This window comes from Emydura macquarii, unplaced genomic scaffold (assembly GCF_026122565.2).
Source record: "Emydura macquarii macquarii isolate MOO-44397 ecotype Brisbane River unplaced genomic scaffold, CSIRO-AGI_Emac_v2 contig_1363, whole genome shotgun sequence".
Lineage (NCBI taxonomy): Eukaryota > Metazoa > Chordata > Testudines > Chelidae > Emydura > Emydura macquarii.
The window spans coordinates 21,735,580-21,756,638 of record NW_027131500.1 but is presented as its reverse complement, the minus strand read 5'-3'; the positions used below and the strand labels follow the sequence as shown (position 1 = coordinate 21,756,638).

At 40.7% G+C, this 21,059-nt stretch overlaps 1 protein-coding gene across 8 annotated transcripts in view; it reads right to left on the bottom strand.

Moving 5' to 3' along the window:
* The window catches only part of LRBA (LPS responsive beige-like anchor protein), a 576,880-nt gene that overhangs the window by 397,745 nt on the left and 158,076 nt on the right, over positions 1 to 21,059 (bottom strand). For 7 of the 8 annotated variants that reach the window (XM_067551903.1, XM_067551904.1, XM_067551906.1 and 4 more), the window contains 3 exons: positions 11,433 to 11,511; positions 10,941 to 11,074; positions 6,476 to 6,537 (listed from right to left, as the gene is read on the bottom strand). In XM_067551903.1, coding sequence (XP_067408004.1) covers positions 6,476 to 6,537; positions 10,941 to 11,074; positions 11,433 to 11,511 — 275 coding nt within the window. The remainder of the gene's footprint in view (positions 1 to 6,475; positions 6,538 to 10,940; positions 11,075 to 11,432; positions 11,512 to 21,059) is intronic. The other variant, XM_067551905.1, reaches the window with a different exon arrangement.

The following is a 21,059-nucleotide window of genomic DNA, read 5'->3' as shown; positions in this document are numbered from 1 at the left end:
CACAGCTGAACTTTATCTTTGTAAAACACAATATAGGGAGGTTTCAATGTTAGAGCCTTGATTTCGGAGACTCACCACGCCAATGTAATTGCCACAAGAAAGGCAACTTTCCAGGACAAGTGAAGAAGCAAACAAGATGCCATGGGCTCAAAGATGTCTGTCAACACCCATACTACCTTTCCAACATCTGGGGAAAGAACATTTCACTAAGCGGATTGCCCTGAGCGCTTTGACATTTATGTGTAATGTCAGCTCCTCTGCAGGCCAGGAGTCCCCACCCTAGGTCTGAGGCATCCAATATCAAGGACAGCATAAGACGGGGGGCCGCAAAGGGAACCCCTTTTGCAATGTAGGCAGCGTTAGTCCATCATGCCAGTCAGACAAGTACTTGAGGCAGGATCGTAAGGATCATGTCCAGGCTGTGTCTTGTCAGGAAGCCAACTGCCACTAGCCACATTTGAAAGGATCTGAGGCTCAATCTTGCATAATGAACCACGTAGGTACACACTGCCGTGTGACCCAGCAGTCTGAGGCACTCATTCACTGTGGTAAGGGGGTGAGTTGTGACCTGGGTGATCAGGTCTGACATGGTTTGAAGTCTGGCTTCTGGTAGAAATAAGGGTCCCTGAAGACGCATGGGATGGGGGGGAGGAGGGGAAAGTAGGGATCAAAATAAACCGAAGGCTATTCCCCACTACAATGGTGCTTAGCACACACTTGTCTTACATTATAGCCACCCATGCAGGAAGGTAAGATGAAAAGGCGATTTGAGAAAAAGGGGAGGTTTGGATCCTGAGTTAAGTTTTCTAGGTGGCCCCCGGGCACACCGTCAAAAGGCCCGCCGGCAGCCTAGTGGGTAGTGGCGTGAGCCCGACTGGGAAGCGCCAGCAGGAGGTTGACCTTGACAGTGCTTATAGCCCTTGTTCTTCTTCTTGTAGCACTTGGTCCTAGCCTAGCCCGTGAATTGCTGCTGTTGCTGGGGCCTGAAATGCTTCCTGGAAGCAGATGACATGTACAGACCTAAGGAGCTGAGTGTGGCCCTAGAATCCTTTAGGCCATGCAGCCTGGCATGCGTTCGGTCAGAGAACAGCGCCGCACCATTGAAGGGGAGGTCATGGATGGACTGCTGGACCTTCGCAGGTAGGCCAGATGACTGTAGCCATAAGGCCTTCCACATGAAGACAGTTGGCGCCGTTGTTCTGGCCACTGAGTTGGTCACATCAGAGTCTGCCTGGAGAAAAGCTCGGGCCACTGATTCATCCTCCTCCAAAATAGCCACAAACTCCTGCTTAGACTCAGAATTTGGGCATGGAATGCCTTATATTATAGTCATATCTCCTCAGCAGCGCTTGCTGGTTCAATATGCGGTGCTGGAGGCCATCGGTTGGAATAATCTTTCTGCCAAAGAGGTCCAGCTTCTTTGCATCTTTGTTCTTGGGGGATGAGCTTGTATGAGAGTACAAATATTCGAATCCCTTGGCAAGCACAATGTTTTTTCTCAGCCCATTTAGATGTAGGGGGCATAGAGGAAGGGGTTTGTCATAAAGCCCTGACAAGTTTGACAACTCCCCCATGGATGGGAAGGGCCACTCTAAAAGAGTCTGCTGCTGCCAAAATGTCAAAGTGCACCTCAGTGGGCTCCTTCAGCTCCTCTGCCTCCAAACCCAAAATCACGGCTACCCCCTTGAGTAGCTCCTGGTGAGCTCCAAAGTCATCCTGCAGGACCGTGGCAGAAGGATATCATCAGGTGATGATGATGATGAGGCAGGTAAAGGTGGAGTGGGTGACTGTTCTTCTGCAATCAAGGTAGCCTCTTCCAGGGGTACTGCTGAAGCTCCCGCAGCGTGGCCTGATTCCTCATCCAAGTCTGGGGGCAGGCACAACACTGTCGCTGAGAATCTCTCAAATGTTCCCAAGATGGACTATTGCACCTGCAACTCTGGGGCAGAAGGAAATCCCCATGGGCTCCAGAACTGCCATGGTCCGGGCCATTGTGCCAGTGGCCACGAGCCCGATAGTGAGCCCAGGAGGAAGCCTGAGCCACAGCTGTGTTAATTTGACCTCTGGGTAAAGTAATCTCCTGTCCCTCTGAATCCGAGGGATCCTCTTCCAGGGGCCATGGCAGTACCGACCTCGTCTCCCACTCTTCAGTGAACCGGTAGGTGTGGTGTCCCACTACCGAGGAGTGGTGCTGGAACTCTGTTGATCAGTGCCAAGCATCTGGGGATCGACAATGGTATTCCAGAGACCAGCAGTGTTGCTCCAGAGACCGACACCATGGCTCCGTGGATCTGTGCCAGGACCCTCGTGACCTGTGTCAGGGCTCTGGGGATCGATCCTGAGGGTCCAGCGAGTGGTACCAGGAGTCTGGCTGTTGGTGGTGGTGCTCTGGGGACCGGTAATGGAGTTCTGGTGACCACTTCTGGGGCGTCGGTGACCGAAGAGGGGCCAGAGAGCAGTGTCAAGGGGTCAGAGATCTGTGTGGAGTACTCATCATGGGCTTGCCCCTAGACATATTCTTGGCTGGCTGCTCCAGCACAGGATCTCAGCGCAGAGGTCTCTCCTCCCAAAGGGCGGGCAGCACTGGGAGCAAGAGCAAGTCTTTGGTCACTTGAAAGGCTTCAGGTATGGACAGCACCGTAAGGAGTCAGAAGTGGGTCCTGGGAAAGACTAGGAACTCTGATGGGTAAGGCCATAGCCGACCCAAGTTCTGTACTGTAGTTGCTGCTTTAGATGCTTCTGATGCTTCTATTTTATTTTTGGTTTGCCCCATGTACAATGTACATTAATTTATGTGCTCTATCTCAGCTCACTCACTACCACCAAATTAAAAATGTATTATAAATCAAAAGGGTTTTAATGATGCATTCAGAGCAATTTTAGGGAAAATGTTTATCCAGTGATGATTATATGTCAGACCTTTAACATGAAGGAATTTTGTCCCCAAATAGCATACATGGGCACCTAATACATTCTGATATCATCCATTTAAAAGGAATATCAGACTATCTGAGGACTTCACTCTTTTTGCTGGTTTAATTACTCAGACAGGATGGCGGGCCAGACTGGTGCGTCTAGTTTCAGCGTACTCTATGCATTTCTGATAAATGGGAAAAGAATAGATGACCTGGCAGAAGGCTCAGACAATAACATGTGATTTACAGGACATGAATGCAGCTACTATAAGATTTATCTGACAGCCCTCTCCGATAGTGGACTGTTGAGTATCCGATGGAATGATTTCTAGTCTGGAAAGTCTACTACTGAGTAGCCATACACATTATTTATTTATTAGATGTTTTGGGTTGAAACCATTTTTAAATGATGCACTTCACAATGCTCAGCCATAAATTTAGCTTTAAACCCTAGAAGGGAGGTAGTGTTATTGGAATGTATGTCAGACTGAATTAGGATGAGCAATGCAACGCTTTTATAAAGTGGCCTTGAATGCAACGTCGATTCTTTCAAAAATGATATTAATGTCAAATAAGCAGAAACACTTTGCAGTAATATTAAATGAAGGATTCCTTTATGTTTTGATACATTTATATAAATGTAAGTACACGCACACCAAGTCTCAAATTTAGTGTGTCAGTCAAACTTCTTTTTGATGATTGTATGGATAATAAGCCTTACTTTAGTACATCAATCTGGGTTTTAAATAAGAAGTTTGGATACTGTACTACATTCAATTATTTAATATTTCACACAAACCAGGGGAGATCAGTAAATTTAAATAAGGAGCACAACAAAGTGTTTTTTCAACATACACATAGAAGCAAGGGAGGAGACTAAATACCTGACTTGAAAAAGCTTGAATAAAATAGCAGAAATAACTACATGGAAAGATTTCCTTTCAACAGACATTTGTAGTTACTAATTAAAAATTACTTTACCTAGGAAATGGTTGATTTTCTGCATTTTCCTGGATAAAAATTAATAAAATCTCCAATCTTGAGCAGCAACATGTGATTTTGGGACAAAATGATTTTATTTCTGTATTTTGTGCTTCTTGGAAAAGAAGAAATGTCCCATCTCATATACTGAAGTTTTGATTGTTCGTTTGTTTTAAGGCATCGATGTCTAATTGGTATTGGCGTAATACTTTAAAAGGGCAAATACTGGGAAATAGCTTAGGTAGAAAACACTGAAGATATCAATCAGAATAGCCGTTTACTTTCATAAAATGTCTGACAAATTTTTGAAGCTTTAAATCAAAATTGTAGATGCTTAATTTGTAACTATCGCATTATTATGCGATTAAAAACTAGTTTTTGACCTGATCTTTCGATCTTTGGCACTCCATCCTCTCCATCTCCTCTTAAAAATTAATTACAATTTCAGCAAGAGGATACCACTTCACTTCCCACCCTATTTTGGGCCAGGGAAAAAAATAAAAAATAAACATATATATATATATATATCAATCAAACTCAACCCCATCTCCTCCCAGTATCTGCAAAATGTCAAGTTGAAATTCAATTTCATATCTCTCATGCTTTCATGCAGCAAAAGACAGTTCACTTTTTAACAAAATAAATCACTTTTGTGATTGCTACGCTGACCTCTTTGAATTAGGAAAATTCAAAGTGAAAAATGTAATTATCACCCCAGAACAATCTGTATACATCTGGAGCTAATTTTGGCTTCATTTCTCAGATCATATTTCATATTCTGCCAAATATTACAACTGCCATGTAACTTTTAAGAGTTCAGTGTGACTTTATTGGTTTATTTAAACTCTTTTACTCAAAACAAGCTCATCCTTCGCTAATAACACTACTAAGCAATCACCATATCCTCCATTTGATTAGATTAACATTAAACAGCACTGTGACATGTATGACAAATAGATGCATTAGAGTGTGTCATTTATTCTTTATATTTCAGCTTCCAACAACCAAGTATGTGACACACTATACAGAGGACAATATTGTTATTTGCAATTTTAAATCTGTTTTTAAAAAAGGAGATTACCTTACCAAAAAAGTAAGCAGTCAGTTACCGAAACCATGAATTATAACATAACAGGCTGATCAGATCTTAAAAATAAATGTTTTTAGCATCTCAAATCACTAGCTTTCTAAAAGAAAAATAAAACAGTTTTATGTAGGTTTCCAAGTAACAGCTATGATACTGATAATGATAAATTTGTATTCTAAGAATGTAGAATGGCCAGATACTCTTTCAGAAAATAAAAGCAACATTTGTGATAAGCAATTATTTCCAAGCTCCCAAAATTCCATGAACGATATTAAGTAAAATTTCAAAAAAACAAATACACACCCTTTGTATTTTCTGCAAAAGATGGAAAATTATGTAAACAAAATTCTGAGTACATCCGTGAATAACAAGCCCACTAGAAACATAACTACTCTTCACTAGTTCATTGTAAAATCCATTAGGTGTAATCTCCAGAAGTAATTGTTCTTATTGCACTTTATTGACAATGGAGACTATTGATTTTTCACACCTTCTATGATTCTTTCATTTGTATTCATGAAATGTCCATCAGCACAGTCTAAATAAATTTGGCAATATAGGCACTAAAACGAATAAATCGATGTGAAGAAACATTAATTTTGCATTATCCTTATTTGTCAGGCAAGTAAACCATAAGGGTTGTAAATGAAGGTCAAAGGTTTTTAAATGGGTCAGAACCCTTGACCTCTAGACCAATACCCTTCCCATTAAAAAAGGCTATTTTAAAGTTTTAAGTAGGGGAATTTACTACCAGGTATCATTTTTAAAGCACCAAAAAGAAAAGCTCAATAAAAACATTCTTCCATTTAATTACAACAGAGAAAGCAAGAGGACACCAAAAGTACATCCATTTGATGTAATGCATACAATTCTTTGACTACAATTGTAAGAAGATTATCCAGGTTTTTATCAAGACTAACCAAAGAAATAGGAAATTCTAAGGTTTTTAGAGCATTTAAAGTGATTCTGCCTTTAGGAATGTAGAAAATCTCAAAGTGGCCATAACGGCCACTTTCATATATTTTTTTCCTCAAAGTAGATGTCAAAAACAATTAACAAGAACTTCAAAAGTGTTTATCACTCATTTAATAACCTCTATACAAAAGAAAAAAAGCCCTCTCATCCCAGGGGATTTGAAGTGCCATTATACAAGGTGCAGAAATAAATCTGTTTCCATAGGCTTAATATTTTATTGATTTTATTTTGTTCTATAAAAACAACAGCAGGGAATTAGACTTCAAGACTGAGGTTATGTAAATGCAGCTAGACACTTTTAATGGGACACAAAATCCTCAATGTCTTCACTCATCTGAAATTTCACAATTAGTCCGTCATAATCCATCAAAATATCTAGAATGTAGTCCTTCACTACTGTTAAAAATATATTCTAACTGTAAACCTGGCATTTTTACTATAATTTCAGCTATTTATCAAAGGCACAAATTTCAGTCTTGCAACTTTTCTATTACTACTTCTATCAATTAAAACTCACCTGAGAGCAAAGTAACATGACCAACTCCACCACTGAACTACTAGATTTCATGCAGACCAGACCTACAAAAGAAAAATGTGTTTAATTATACGTAGGTTTGTGTTTATATGGTGTTGGGTATTAACTTATTAAAATCTAATACATTTGTTTTAATATATAAAAGTAACAATGTCGTAACAGCATCTTTATAATCAATTAAAGCTGAATTCTTTACACTTACAGGTCAATTTTTGTTACCTTCAAACTATAGTAGCTTATAATACAAACGCTTATATTGGAGATCATAACTGAATTACTGTTTTGAAGAATTAATTTATGCTATATAATGAAACCTCAGAATTATGTAACTTTATTTAAGTATTTCTGTTTCAAAATACTAGAATAAGTGTGCATAATATATGCTATATTGATCCATAATATCTACACTTTGCTATTTTGGGGAGGATTGGTCATAATCTATGCAGAGAAGGGAAATGGCTCTATGACCTTTGCTTTCTCCATTGCGCTCTCTCCCTTCAATCCCCTAGCTATCAATCAAGTTTCCATTTTGTTTCATGGCAGCAGACATCCCAAACACTCTTATTAGTACTTTGACCCTTGACCCCATTCTAAACCTTAGCAGAAGTGCAAGCAGTACCTAACATATATTTTGATTGTTTATAAACTAATTTGATTATTATTATTATTTACAATTCACATTTCATTTTGGCTTATCTATAGAATATCAAAGCTGCTTTTAAAACCTAAAAGTTGTGGTTTTCTGTATTTATTTTTGTCTAAACAACGCACATCCGATAAATGCTTTTTGTTCTAGTCCCCTGCTGATTAAATATCTGAAATACATGACAAGAAAAACCCAGACTTGAAATCCTTCAGAGTACTTTGAAAGGAGAGCATCTTTTAGCCACTTGTGGATGCAAAAAAAACCCAAAACCAACATTGCCAGTCTAAATAAAGTTTTAAGAATAATTTTCATTTTTGTTTGTTATTCTTCTATTACAACACAAATTTTGTTTGTGAGCCAAGTGTGTAGTCCTACTGAAGTGCTTGATCAGCTCAAGTGAGAGACACTGTATATCCAAAAGGAGAATCTGGTCCTGTACAGTTTCAGAGAAGATACATTAATTGTGAATGTTCAAGCAATTTTCCATAGTTACACATTTAAGAGCAGAAATAGGATGGCAAAGTTATGTTTATATAATATGTAAGTATAAATTCAACTGGGCTCAAAACATCTCTCTAAACTTGCTTTCATCCATTGTAGAAAATGTTCTCTACTAGTATGCTTTTGGGTGCATTCTGAAATGGGCTTAAAATGGGACATACATTTCTCTGCTCGTAGGTAGTTTTTCAATATGAAATTTCAGTGTTTGAAGGACAAAGACTATGTAGTAGCTCTGTTTTGTGCAATAAGGCTTAATCAGAAATGTTTTAAATTAATTTGTGATAGTCAAATTTGTCAATATATATACATCAAACACAAAAACTGGTAGGGGTAAATCTAGATCTGGTACAACGGGTAGTTTTTAAGAAGATACTCAGGATTAGGAGTCTTTTTTTTGCTGTTATACTTCAGAACTGAAAGTTTGTCACTGGAGCCAAGCACAAAATCTTCAGAAAAACTCAAGCAGCACCCTTTTTCAAAATGACTACAGTCATCTAGTGTTCCCAATAGAACTAGGCCTCAGGCTGCTTTCAGTCAAGTTGGCTGCTATTTTCCTATAAATCTCTGCAAGAGAAAGTTTAGGCTGCCTTAGTAAAGATGGTATAATCTTCTCCCCATTGTGGCGTCTGTGAAGTCCCTTTCCCTGAAACAATCCTTAATAGTATGTTTTGTGTACCTCTGTTCAGACAAGCACTGCAGGCACTACAGCTGATGGGTACTAACGCATTGTCTGCAACCACCATGTTTCTGCCAGATTTCCCAAACACGCAGCCTCTGTGACCCATTCCTTCTTACCTAACTTCCTACAGTCACAGAACCTGCTCTCTCCAGGAAGAAGAGAGCCGCAGCAAATTCATTTCCAGCAGATTCATCACAATTGCTACCCTTCCCATTATTCCCAGCAGTTGGGAAGTCAAGATAACCTTGAAGACAGCAAATCCTATCTTGTCAGGAGGCAGAGAGAGGGGCACTGTGAAAAAGCAGGTGAGTAGGCGATGCAGGAAAATGTGGTGGGCTGGAGACGGAAAACTGTTTTTGTGAATTGCAGAGGATTATGGAGGGCAGGAGAATGACACTAAGTGTGTGTACACAAGGAAATATGGAGGATTGGAGGAATAAGTGGGAGTGACAGAGAGCCTGTGGGGTCAGACATCACAAGATGATAAAAGAGAGGGCAACTGCTGGGGGAACATATGGAAGACAAGAGACTAAGGAGGAGCATGAAGTGACAATGTGAATAAAGAGGAATATGGAACCAGAAAAAAAGATAAAAAAGGAAGGTAGGAGATAGTGATGGGGAGGAAGGGTGTAGAAGGGAAGGTTAAGGGTAGACTGGGGTGTTTGGAAGGTTAGATGGAAACAGAGGTGCTGGACAACTTTGATTTCTAGGAGACCGGTGTTAATGTTGTGGCATGCAGTAGTTGTGATAACTGTAAGGTGCATATCTGTTGATGGAGAAGTAGATGAGACATACTGCAGGTAACAACTTTGCATGTCCTGGCTTTCCAGTTGTATTTCTAGTATGTTGTGTGTAGCAACCTTAATTGTTTCACAACAAAAGATTGTATATTATCCTAGCATGTAGAGAAATTGTTAGGCAGAAAATTTTGAAAACAAGACTCAATTTCCTTTTAACAAACACTGTTATAGAACAGTTTTGTTATTCCTTTAAGGAGCAAAATATTCTAAACTGTTATAAACAAACACTTGAAACATACCCAAATGCAGAATTACTATAAATGCATATGCTAAAGAAGCCTGGTACTCTCAGCTGTTTAACCCAGAACTGACTCCTTTAGCCTGATCAGCTGACTGTTTCTATATGCTTAACAATCACTGTTTTCATCAAATGTATACATTTTATTCTGTTTATTGTTCAACAAAAAGGCATTACACCAGGAAACAAGCAAATTTTAGCAGTTACTTATTCTTTGCCAAAGCATTTCCTTACATACAGCGCTTAAACTATGGAATTGCCACCACACAAAAACTGTCAGTTTAGAACAGGCTAATGGTTCACCTACTCCACTATTCTGTCTCTGGCAATGGCCAGTACAAACTGCTTCAACAGAAGACGCAAGAAATACTGCAATAGGCAATTATGGGATATGAGAAATCTTTCCATGGGAACAGGCTTATATTCCTTCTAAAATTTTCCAAAAGGATCATCTTTAAAATATTTACTATAATTCTGGATAATCTTGGTATCTATGGAAAATGGCCAACCCTGTTTTGAAACCTGCTAAGATCTTGGGCTTAATAATAACTGATGGCAATGAGTTCCACAGGCTAATTCTGTGGTGTATTAAAAAAGTCCTTTTATCACTTGGATCCATTACTTGTAGAATTCTTGGTTAATCAAATAAGATCAAACCATTCCTTGGAGCCATGAAGATAGAATACAGCTGTGCTGCCATTTCACTGGCAAAACCTCTGATTATCGACACCAGGAGCTGAGAGATACTGAGAGACAGGAAACGGTTCAGGGAGTAAGAAGCATTCAGGAGGAATCCTGTTACTACTTCTTTAAGGGTCATGGGAAAGGTTTCCCTCTGACTGAACCAACTGGGGATAAGCTGTGAGAAGGGAACCAGCATAAATGGTGCCTCCCCCCACACAGCATGGTAGACACTGGAAAGAGAAGGCTGCCAAACCCTCTGAGCTTGAGGACTAAGTGGGACCAGCTGAGGAAGAAGCTGACTATGGCCCTAGAGTGGGTTGAGTTGCAATCCAGCTCCAGGAGGAGAGCTGCAGCTCCCACCCAAAGGACAAGACACAGATTCAGAGAGAACTCTCAGAGTCTGAGGAAATGGGGAATAGAGCTTCAAGAGTAGACAACAGGGGACCCCTCAAAGGCAGAGACACCTTTTGTGTATTTGGAACTTTTTTGTTATGGACCCTTTTTTATGAGGTTTTATAATAAACCAGTCTCAAAGAGGGTATTACTTAGTCAAGCATCAACAGTGCCTGAAGTGGAGATACTGGCTTCCTGAGAAGGGAAACTGAGGCAGGGAGTACATGCAACATCTCACTAACTCAGCTGCGGGGCACTTTAGGCCAGGCACACCCTATGGCACTCTGAATATTGCTTATTTATTTCCACCTAGCTGAACTACAAATTAAAAAGACAATGTATAAACAGAAAAGAATTGCATGCATCTACAAACTCAAGTTAAATTTTGAATTGTGAAGAGGTTTAGTTTGTAAAACTAGGCTATTTTAATAGTTTAAATTCGTTTATATAGAGAGTTTTCTTTAGGGCCTTCACATTCAGAAAAAAAATTAAACATGGAAACTTACTTGTACCTTCTATCAGCAGCTCCTGCCCATGGCTACCCAAAAGAGTGCGAGAAAGAAAGGGAGCAAAATCCACAAAAATTTCTCTCAGAAGCGGGGCAGCCTTTTCCAAAGCATGTTCAAGCCTCTCTGTAATACTAATTAGAAAATGTGTAAAGTTAATGAGAGAACAAGGAAAGAAGCCGAATTTCCACAGGAAGAGGAATTATTATTGGCATCGTATTGTTTGCATGAAACACAATTTATTAACAGGGATCAGCTCCAAAATCAATGCCCTTTCACAAAATTACATTTTAACATATTCTATTTAAGGGCCTGATCTAACACTCATCGAAAACAATGGAAAGATTCCCAAGTTCAACAGACACTGGTTGAATTATTAACCATGGTAAGAAGAGTCTTTAGTGAATAGTTTATAGGAATATGCCAATAAATTACATCATCAAGAAATTGAGAAGCAGCAACATTATCTAAACTTTCAATTAAAGTAGTTACCTCATATTTGAAGCCGAATCCTCAGGCACAGAAGAAACTGTAGGCACAGGTGGCAATTTTGAATTAGATGATCCACTGCCTACAAAAAGAAAGTTAGAGAAGACTCACCAGATGGGAAGCATGAACAAGAGGGATAGGCCACAGGAAAAGAAGTCAAACACTCAAGTTCAAACCCTAACATATCAATTACTTGGAAATATATGGGACCTTGTGGCCAGGGCTAGTTCTAGGTATTTTATGGAGGCGGCGGGGAATGACACAGCATGTGGGTGCACACACCCCTGAAGCACAGGGCAACTGCCCTGCTTGCCTGCACCTAAAACCTCTTTGCATCTTCATTTTTTGTCTGTAAAAATAAAATACCATTACCAACATACATTCCTACTTCATAGCTGTGTTTCAATAATCCTTCTTTAATCATTCTAAATTCAAATGTGAATTAATTCAGGGAATTCTATGACCACATTACACAGGAGGTAAAACTAGATGACCATTTCTCTTATAATCTATGAATGCTTGTGAAAGTGTTTGAAAAGTGTAAAATGTTAATGAAGCATGCACTCTCAAGAATACTTAAGTCCTGGTATCTTATCTAATTTTCTTACACATAGATCTTCATATAAAGTCAAATAGGAGTGTTTTAAGTACCTCATTTTGGTTGCTAAAAAGCTCTCCCTACCTCTCTGAGCATCTCTAACAGAGAATCCCCCTAATTTTCCCCCTTAAAATTCTCTGTCAGCTCAATGTATAATACTGAAGCCATCTTCCTTACAGTTAAAGAACATAGGAAATGTCATAACCTGGGATCCTAGGCTCCAGCCTAGGCTTGCTCTTCTACACCACAATTAAATAGTCCTGTAGCCAAACCTCTGCGAGCCCAAATCAGTTGACATGGACCAGCCGCAGGTGTTTAATTGCAATGCAGACATACCCAAACAGTTCAATACCATCGAGCTCAACACAGCAACGTTGATGCTGACCTCAGATGCAAAATGGAAATCCTAAACAGCAGGCTCTGTGAGCACAGATACTGACAGTACAAGTCTGAAGGAATTGTTCTTAAATGTGGCTAGGGCCACCACCACCAAGTGGTTAAAAAAATGTTCCAATTTAGGGCCCAATTTTTTAACATGGGTTTCTATTTTTTGTGAGCAAAATTTTATGGTTGAAATTCATTAAGCTTTATCCGTAATTTATCTGTAATTTACTGTAGAATTTGTTATTTTCACCATTGTGCGTAATTTTGGAAATTTTTAAGGCCAGAGTGAAAGTTGGGCAGGCAATATAAGCTGGGTGGTGTAGAAGTGAGTGAAGAAGGTTTATATGGCAGCTGGATCCCTCCACTGCTCATTTCCAGCCACTATAAGTTCTTTTTTTTAAAGGTATAGAATTTTTTTTAAAAGTATGCTTTTGGATGTTGTGTAGATTCTACTGAAACATATTATCAATATTAATACTTTTAATACTAGTTCATAGCCATACAATTATTCAACTTTCTTTTTAAAATCCAGTTTCTTTGAGCACTATCACTTTTACATATTCAAAAAGAAATTAAAAGTGACATTAAGTACAAAAAATCAGGCAAATGATGTGGTAAGAATTAAGAGAAGACTGTCAGATACAACCTTCTGTTTAGAGAAGCAACACACAGTGATGAACTTCTTGTGACACTGAATTCCACAGATTGACTCAAATGCTCTGTAAAGGACTATATATTTCCTGGTTTTTCTTTCATTGAGTGACCCCTGTTCTTGGAATATGTGACAGGATTAAAAAAGAAGGTATAATCAGTTTTCATTATACTCTGTATAATAAAATGCCTCAATTTTTTGCCTTTTCAAAGAAAAACAGTCTGTCTTTGCATTTTCCCCTTAGAGCGCAGCAATATCCATCCATGTACTCATATAGCAAGCCCTCAATCAATTTGAAAGTACTCCTTTCCTACTCACGTATTTAAGATTGAATACACCTTCCCTATAGCATGCCCAAATCTTGCCACTCTGTGCACCGAGACTGAACAAAAGAACTAAATATGTAAGATTCACTCATGCAGAAAGTATTCTCAAAATACAAAATACATTTTATATTCGTATTCCCTTTATATAAATCCATCAGAATATATTTAAAATCTATGATCAAGAGGTCGTTAGCTTTGTCTGTTAGAAGGTTGCCAAAAATACAAAATTCTATTATGACTTAGATGGTAACATTAAAACTTTACTATCAATGATGTGATAGTATCAAGTATCACAGCAGCACCAGTTAAGAGCTTATATAGTCTAATATTAAGGTGACATGCACATTAAAAATATAAGAGAGATGGGAGACAGACACTGCAATAGTATTTTTAGCCAAAATAGAAAAATCTCTGAAGAAAACATGGAAGACCTCAAATAATCATCTTCCAGGTTACTGAGATGGTGTAATAAAATATCATGAGGCTACTCTTGGTTCTGATTAATTTTCACTATTTTACACTGCCACGCACTGGCATTAGTAGAAATGTTGATGGATGCAGAAGGTCCATTACTGATGACACAACTGCTGTTTTTCCTGCAGCAACTAAAACTAATTGTGCACAATAGAGACAGACTAAATATAACAGTAAAACCTGTACTATATACTGCACATATTCTTAAATTACTCAGATCAGTATTGAAGCTAAAATGCAGACATAAAATGGGGAAACTGCACTAAGCAATTTATGCCAGAGAATAGTGTTAGGCAGCCCACTGTATAAACTGAAAATCTATTTTAGCCAATGCAATGGTATGTATGGCCTAAGCGTCTCCATGTTCCCCATCTTTAAGAGACCACACTCCAAAATCAGATATGTTTCATTATAAGGACTAGCTTAGATTTGTCAGAGCAGAGATTGCCACTTACGTGAGATGTAAATGAAGGTGTATGGTGGTTTTTCCACCAAATTATTGTATCATGTACATTCTTTTTCGATACATTTATTAATTTTATAAGCAAATTGGGCTTTCCATTTTTTTAAAATGGCTTTTTGTGCATTTAGCCAAAAATGAAACATTTCAGAAGCATTGCTTCATCTACAGCACACATGTGGGTAAGTGTAGTAGCTACTTCAAACATGTGGAACCAAACTGCCTTATCTCTTCCTTATCCTTTCACTGATAAACTGGCTCCTTCAAACTGACAGTTTTACAGACATTTGCAAGAACATAAAAGAAAATGCAAATAGATCATCAGTCTAGCACCCTTCTAGTGAAAGCTTATTGTTTATTCAAGGTCCCCAAGGGTCTAAACAAATAATGTCTCTAGCAATAAAATGTTATTGAAGAAACTCCTCTACCAAAACTCCTTATATCCTTGTGTGTATGCATACAAAAAGCAATACAAACACAATGAATGCTGTACAATATTTAGTGAGATGGGGACAGGGCTGGAAAGAGGGAGAGACCAATTAAATTAATAGAACAGCTTAATTTTGCCCAATAGACCAAACATTTTAAAGGACTATCTAGTAAACTAATGAGCCACGTCAAAAAAAAATGTCCTATGAATACAAAGAAACTACAATGAAAGGTTTTATAAGCTAAAAGGATCTGCTACATAAACATATTTTTCTGTATCCTAAACCAAAACAAATTTCATGAAAATGGTACACTCCGATGTGAACTCCCTTTAAGGATGGTTTTTGACCCATATAATATGTTTAACACTTTCTATTGGGGATATTTCTATGAAAATAACTATCAGCGACAGATGAAGTAAAACAAACTGACAATATTAACTCTTATTACTCTCCAGCCATTGCTGCAATTATATCTCCTCAGCTTAGCTGACACACTCCAAGTAGCTCCTTGAGTGACTTTTAACACTGATGGGAATGTGAAGTGAGCAAAAGGGTTTCTGGTTCAATTTGTTTCCAATACTTAACCTACTGTACTGGTCTATGCTACAAACTTATGTCAGTGTAAAATCAAAATCCCTGAGCGACATAGTTTTACTGATCTAACCCCCAGAGTAGACAATACTATGTCGACGACGGACTTCTGTCATCAACATAGCTACCGCCTCTGAGAGACGTGGAATACCTACCCTAATGGGAGAAGTGCTCCTGTTGGCATAGACAGTGCCTTTATTAAGTGCTTCAGTGGCACAGTTGCACCACTGCAGTGCTGTAAGTGTAGACAAGCACTTAGTCAATACTTCCATCTTAAGATCTTAAGGTGTTTTCACTTTCAGGTGAAGTAAGTCAGCATTATTCCCATTTCAGAGATAGGTAAATTGAGGCACAAAGTGATTATTTTTTCATAGCTGAGAATGGAACCCTGACGTCCGGACTCCCAGTTTCTACATTAGCCACAAGACCATCCCTTTCCTTCTTTCCAACCCTATCTCTCCACCAGTCGTCACTCCTCAGTCCTTTCTCTGGTCCTGTCGCCTTCATGCTGTGGTTGCTTCCTGGGGTGGAAGATGCTACTACTCAGGGCCAGGAGGCTGTAGTGCTGAGTACCCACCCATTCTTCCCTACTGTTTCTGAACTGAGAGGAAAAGTGGGGTGAGAAAGCCCCAGTTGAGGGGACAAGACCCAGTAGAAGCCTCTAGCAGGTGTGTGGAGAAGCTGGAGGGGGATCCTTGTTCACTGCTTGCAGCACGTTTTAGGAGTCTGAATGTGTGACAGCAAGGGCAAATATATGACTGTCACTTCAGATAAGTAACGCTTGGCAGTGTAGTCAGTTCCTTTAACAGATACAGCGGCCTCACTTTTTTAAAAATAATGCTTGAAAAAAGAATATGAAAATGGATAACACTAAAATGCAGCTAAAAGTCTCAACACTGCATGACCTATAGTGAAAAATTGGTAACAAGTATGTAAAGTAATGTGTGTGTAGTACCACTAAGACCAGGAGCATCCACTGAAAACAGGGCAGGAAATGCAAGGTTTAGTGCAAAAGAAAGTGTCAGTGAAATTTACATCAATACACAATAGATCAAAAGGGAGTCATCACAGCGTCTGAAGTTACATACATCTTTTTCAGGATCATAGCCTTGGTTTCTATAACTTAGGCCTGGTCTAACACTGGCAATGGAGGTCAACGTAACGCCACCTACGTCGACCCCCTAACGTATGCGTCCCCACTGGCATGTAAGTTCCGTCGATTTAAAGCACAGTAAAAGTCAACCTAATAAAACCACCTCTGCAAGTGGTGTAGCGCTGAATTCGAATTCCATGGGTCAAATTTGTGTCAGTGTAGGCAGAGTGCAACGTAAATCGACACCATTGGCCTGTGGGAGGTATCCCATAATGCCCCATTGTGACGGCTCTGGACATTCACGCTGTAATGTGGCCATGTAAACAGAAATAGCTCCTCCCCTCAAGCCCTGGGAAATTTTGAATGTCCATTTCCGGTTTAGACAGCGTGGAGAGAGCTTTGTAGCTGAACTGCTCATGGAGACAGCACGGCCCAAACGCGCTTCAGCTTGGAGTCGACCAGAGGTCTTAGATCTTATTGGTCTGTGGGGTGAAGTGTCTATGCTGGCTCCAAGCCAGCAAAAGAAATTTAGATATCTACAAAAAGATATCTCGTAGCATGTTGAAGAAGGGGCACAACAGAGACATGCAGGAGTGCCGCATTAAAGAGTTGAGGCAGGCTTATCAGAAAACTAGGGAAGCTAACAGCCATTTTGGCGCCTCGCCCAAAACATGCCGCTTTTATGAGGAGCTGCATGCAATTCTCGGTGGTGACCCCACCTCTGTGTCACCACGCGGCATCAATACCACTGAAGAATCCCAGTCCAGGACAAATGAGGAGGACTCTGTGGAAGAGGAGGATGAGGAGAGCAGGGTATCCATTCTCCCTGAGAACCAGGACCTGTTCATTACCCCAGAGCAGTCCAGCCATACACAAGACAGAGGGACTGATCGAGATGCAGGGGAAGGCACACCTGGTGAGTGTGTGTGGCAAATCTTTTTTTTGCTGTTATGTCCCCAGTCCAGCTTCTTAAAAGGAGTTTGTGTTTTTGAGGGGAGGATCGTACTGGTTGGTGGCAAACTTCAGTGGAGGGTTTCTCCCGGAACAGACTATTTATGTGCAGAGGTATACCAAGAATCCTCTGTGGATATCTCAAGGAAACTTTCATGTAGGTAATCTGTTAACCTTTGCAGAAGGTTTCTGGGGAGGGCAGCCTTATTTCTTCCATCATGGTAGGATACTTTTCCCCGCAACTCTGCTATTAAATGAGCAGGCATGATTGAGGAACACAGCATAGCAGCATAAGGGCCAGGCCTGTATCCCGATGCTTGCAGCAAATCTTCCCTTTCCGCCTGCGTTACCCTCACATATCATCACACATGGTCACCTAGGGAAGATGGCGCAAGTTTAAAGTACCCGTTTAAAGTCACTCCGTTTTATTCCTCTGCCGTGGACGGGGTCCCTGGGCACCTCCCTAAGGCTATTCTAGTTCTAGTACTGTTGCAATGGGCATTATGGGTCAGGACACTGGTTGCCCTATGTTTTCTGTCATTACAATTCACCCACAGTGTCTTCTAATCTGTGTCCTCCTCTCAAACTGGTCCTTGGCATGTTACAGGGGAGCCCGGTGACCCCTCTCCTTGCTCAAGTGTGGACTGTGGATTTTAGTGCTAATGAAGCCTCTCTATAACAGATGCAAGGTCCCCTTGCATACCATGTCAGTAACTCTAGTCCGACCTTCCGAGATGTACAGAATGGAATGCAGGTCTGGCTTAGCCTTGTGAACATGAAAGGGAGTACTTTTTACATTGTAATATTTCCTTTACTACTTTGGGTCAGCCACCAATGGCAACTTGTGCTTTGCTTATCTTATAGTAGACATCTCGACCTTCGGTCCCCCTTCCCGAACTCCAGCTGAAAGACTTTCCCAGATTAGGAAGCAGAAAAAAAAAGCAAGATGACCTGTTCAGCGAGCTAATGAACGCCTCCACGGCTGCTGACACAGAGCTCAGAGTCTGGAAGATGTCCTTCTCTGAAAAACTAGACATGGACATGGAACACAGAAGATCTGCACAGGAGCAGGAATATGATATGCAACAGGAAACGTTATGTATTATGAGGGATCAGTCCGACATACTGAGATGTCTGGTAGAACTCCAGGAAGAGCAGCAGCAGGACAGACTCCCTCTGCAGCCCCTCCAAAATGCTCCGCCGCCTACCACTTTGTTATCAGCCCCCACCCCCAAGCGGTCTAGGAGGAGACTGAGCAGAGTGCAGTACATGCTGCACTCCACACCGGTAGAGGCGAGCAGAAGGACACAGCGACCCCTTTAAGAACTGCACGCAACCATAATTGCTTGCACAGTGACACTTTACCATGTTAAGTTATCCTCCTTTCCCCCCATTAAAATGGGTCACAAATAAAACTTTGTAGCATTAAAAACATCTCTTTCTTCATTCATAGCCTAGGTGGGGAGAGAAGGGCAGAAGGCCGCTGAAGCAAAGGTGGGGGATGGGAAATAAAGGTACAGCACAGACATACATTACTGCAGTTCATTGCAAAACCGGTTTTTCAATGCTTCCCAAAGACGAAGCGCTCCATAGTTGGCTGTGAGCGTAGCGCTGGAATCTGGCTGCTCAAAATTTGCAGCCAGCCTATCAGCCTGCACAGCCCAATCCTTGGGGAACTTTTCTCCCTTCGTTTCACACAAATTATGGAGCACACAGCACCCAGATATAAGTGATGGGATGTTCTTTTCACTGATGGCAGACATCTCCATCTGGCTTTTAAGCGGCCAAATTCTGCACCATTCTGCATTTGCTGAGCCTGTTATTGAAATGTTCCTTTTCGCTGTCCAGGTGCCTGGTGTAGGGCTTCATTAGCCAAGGAAGCAAGTGATAGGCAGGATCCCCCAGGATCACTATTGGCATTTCCACATCCCCAATGTTTGGTTTTTTTTGGTCAGGGAAGAAAGTGCCTGCCTGCATCTTATTGAACAGACCCAAGTTCCTAAAGATGCACACGTCATGCACCTTTCCAGACCACCCCACACTGATGTTGGTGAAACATTCCCTGTGATCCACAAGGGCCTGCAACACCATCGAGAAATATCCCTTCCGGTTTATGTTCTCTGTGGCAAGGTGGTCAGGTGCTAGGATAGGGATATGCATGCCATCTATTGCCCCCCCATAGTTTGGGAACCCAACTGTGGCAAACCCGTCCACTATGTCCTGCACGTTTCCCAAAGTCACTACCCTTCTTAGCAGAAGCCTATTGATGGCCCTGCACACTTGCATCACAGCAGCTCCAACGGTGTATTTACCGATTCCAAATTGATTCCCAACTGACCAGTAGCATTCTGTGGTTGCTAGCTTCCACAGAGCATTGACCACTCACTTCTCCACTGTCTGAGCTGGTCTCAAGTGAGTATTCACGTGCTTCAGGGCTGGGGACAACTCCACGCAAAGTTCAAATAAAGTGGCCTTTCACATATGAAAGTTCTGCAGTCACCGCTCATCATCCCAGACCTTCATAATGATGCAATCCCACCAATCTGTGCTTGTTTCCCGGGACCAGAACCGGCACTCCATGGACTGAAGATGATGCGTGACAGCCTGCAGCAAATGGGAATTGTTCCGCTCTATGACTTATAGTAGGGCGGCCTCAGTAACATCGTTATTTTCCATGCTGTGGCTCCTCTCTCGCCTTTGAAAATACTGCAGGATAAGCCGTGAGATATTTGTGATGCTCACAATGATTGAGCTCGCTCAGCTCTGCACTATGTCTCTCCAGCAATGGTGTGCACGCGGCATAGAAAAACAGCACGAAAAAGCATTTGCCGTTTCTTTGGGACAAGAAAGGAGGGGGAGGGAGCATGTTGCATCGTGGGAGGACGACAAGCTTCCGAATAGCTTCTGCAGCTAGTTGCACTGTGGGGTAGCTACCCACGGTACACTGCTTTGAATGTCAACCCAAGCGTGGTGAGTAGGGACGCAAGAGCCCAGCGCAAGGAGTGTGGTGTGATCACGCTCCTGCGACTTCTAAAATTCAGTGGGTGAAAGTCAATTTCAAGTAAATCGACTTCAGTCTGCAGTGTAGACATACCCTTAGAAGAATGGCCAACAGCTTTTTCCAGCAGCTATACCACATCAAAGCAACCTGGTGACAGCCTCAGATGTATCCAGGGCAGCCTGCAGCTACAGCAGACAGTAGGACCAGACCAATACATTGAGAGTAGGAGGCCTGAGGAACAGTGATTAATGACCACTATGCAACAAAGTGACTAAACACTAGATGTTAAGGTCCTGACTATCTTAGGTGGAACGTGTCTGTGGTTCAATCTGTTTTCTTAGAAAAGCCTCATCAAGTAGGTAAGAGTAACTATTTGTTAGAGATTATTTTTAAATAAAGTGTCATGAAGAAATTAAAATACTATATATAGCTTTAAAGTAAAATGTGGAAACACTGCAATCTGTATTAGCTAAACAGACATCGTCTGAAAGCTTTTTTTAAAAATGGATTTAGTATGCTTTTTTCTTAATGACCAGGTAAGCATGTCTGAAATGAATACAAGGCTAACCCTTTTTCTCAGCTAATGACTCTCTTCTAAGCTAAATGGGGCCTAAAAATTACTTACAGATAAAAATTTGTGATATGACCTCAGAAGAAAAACAATTTGAT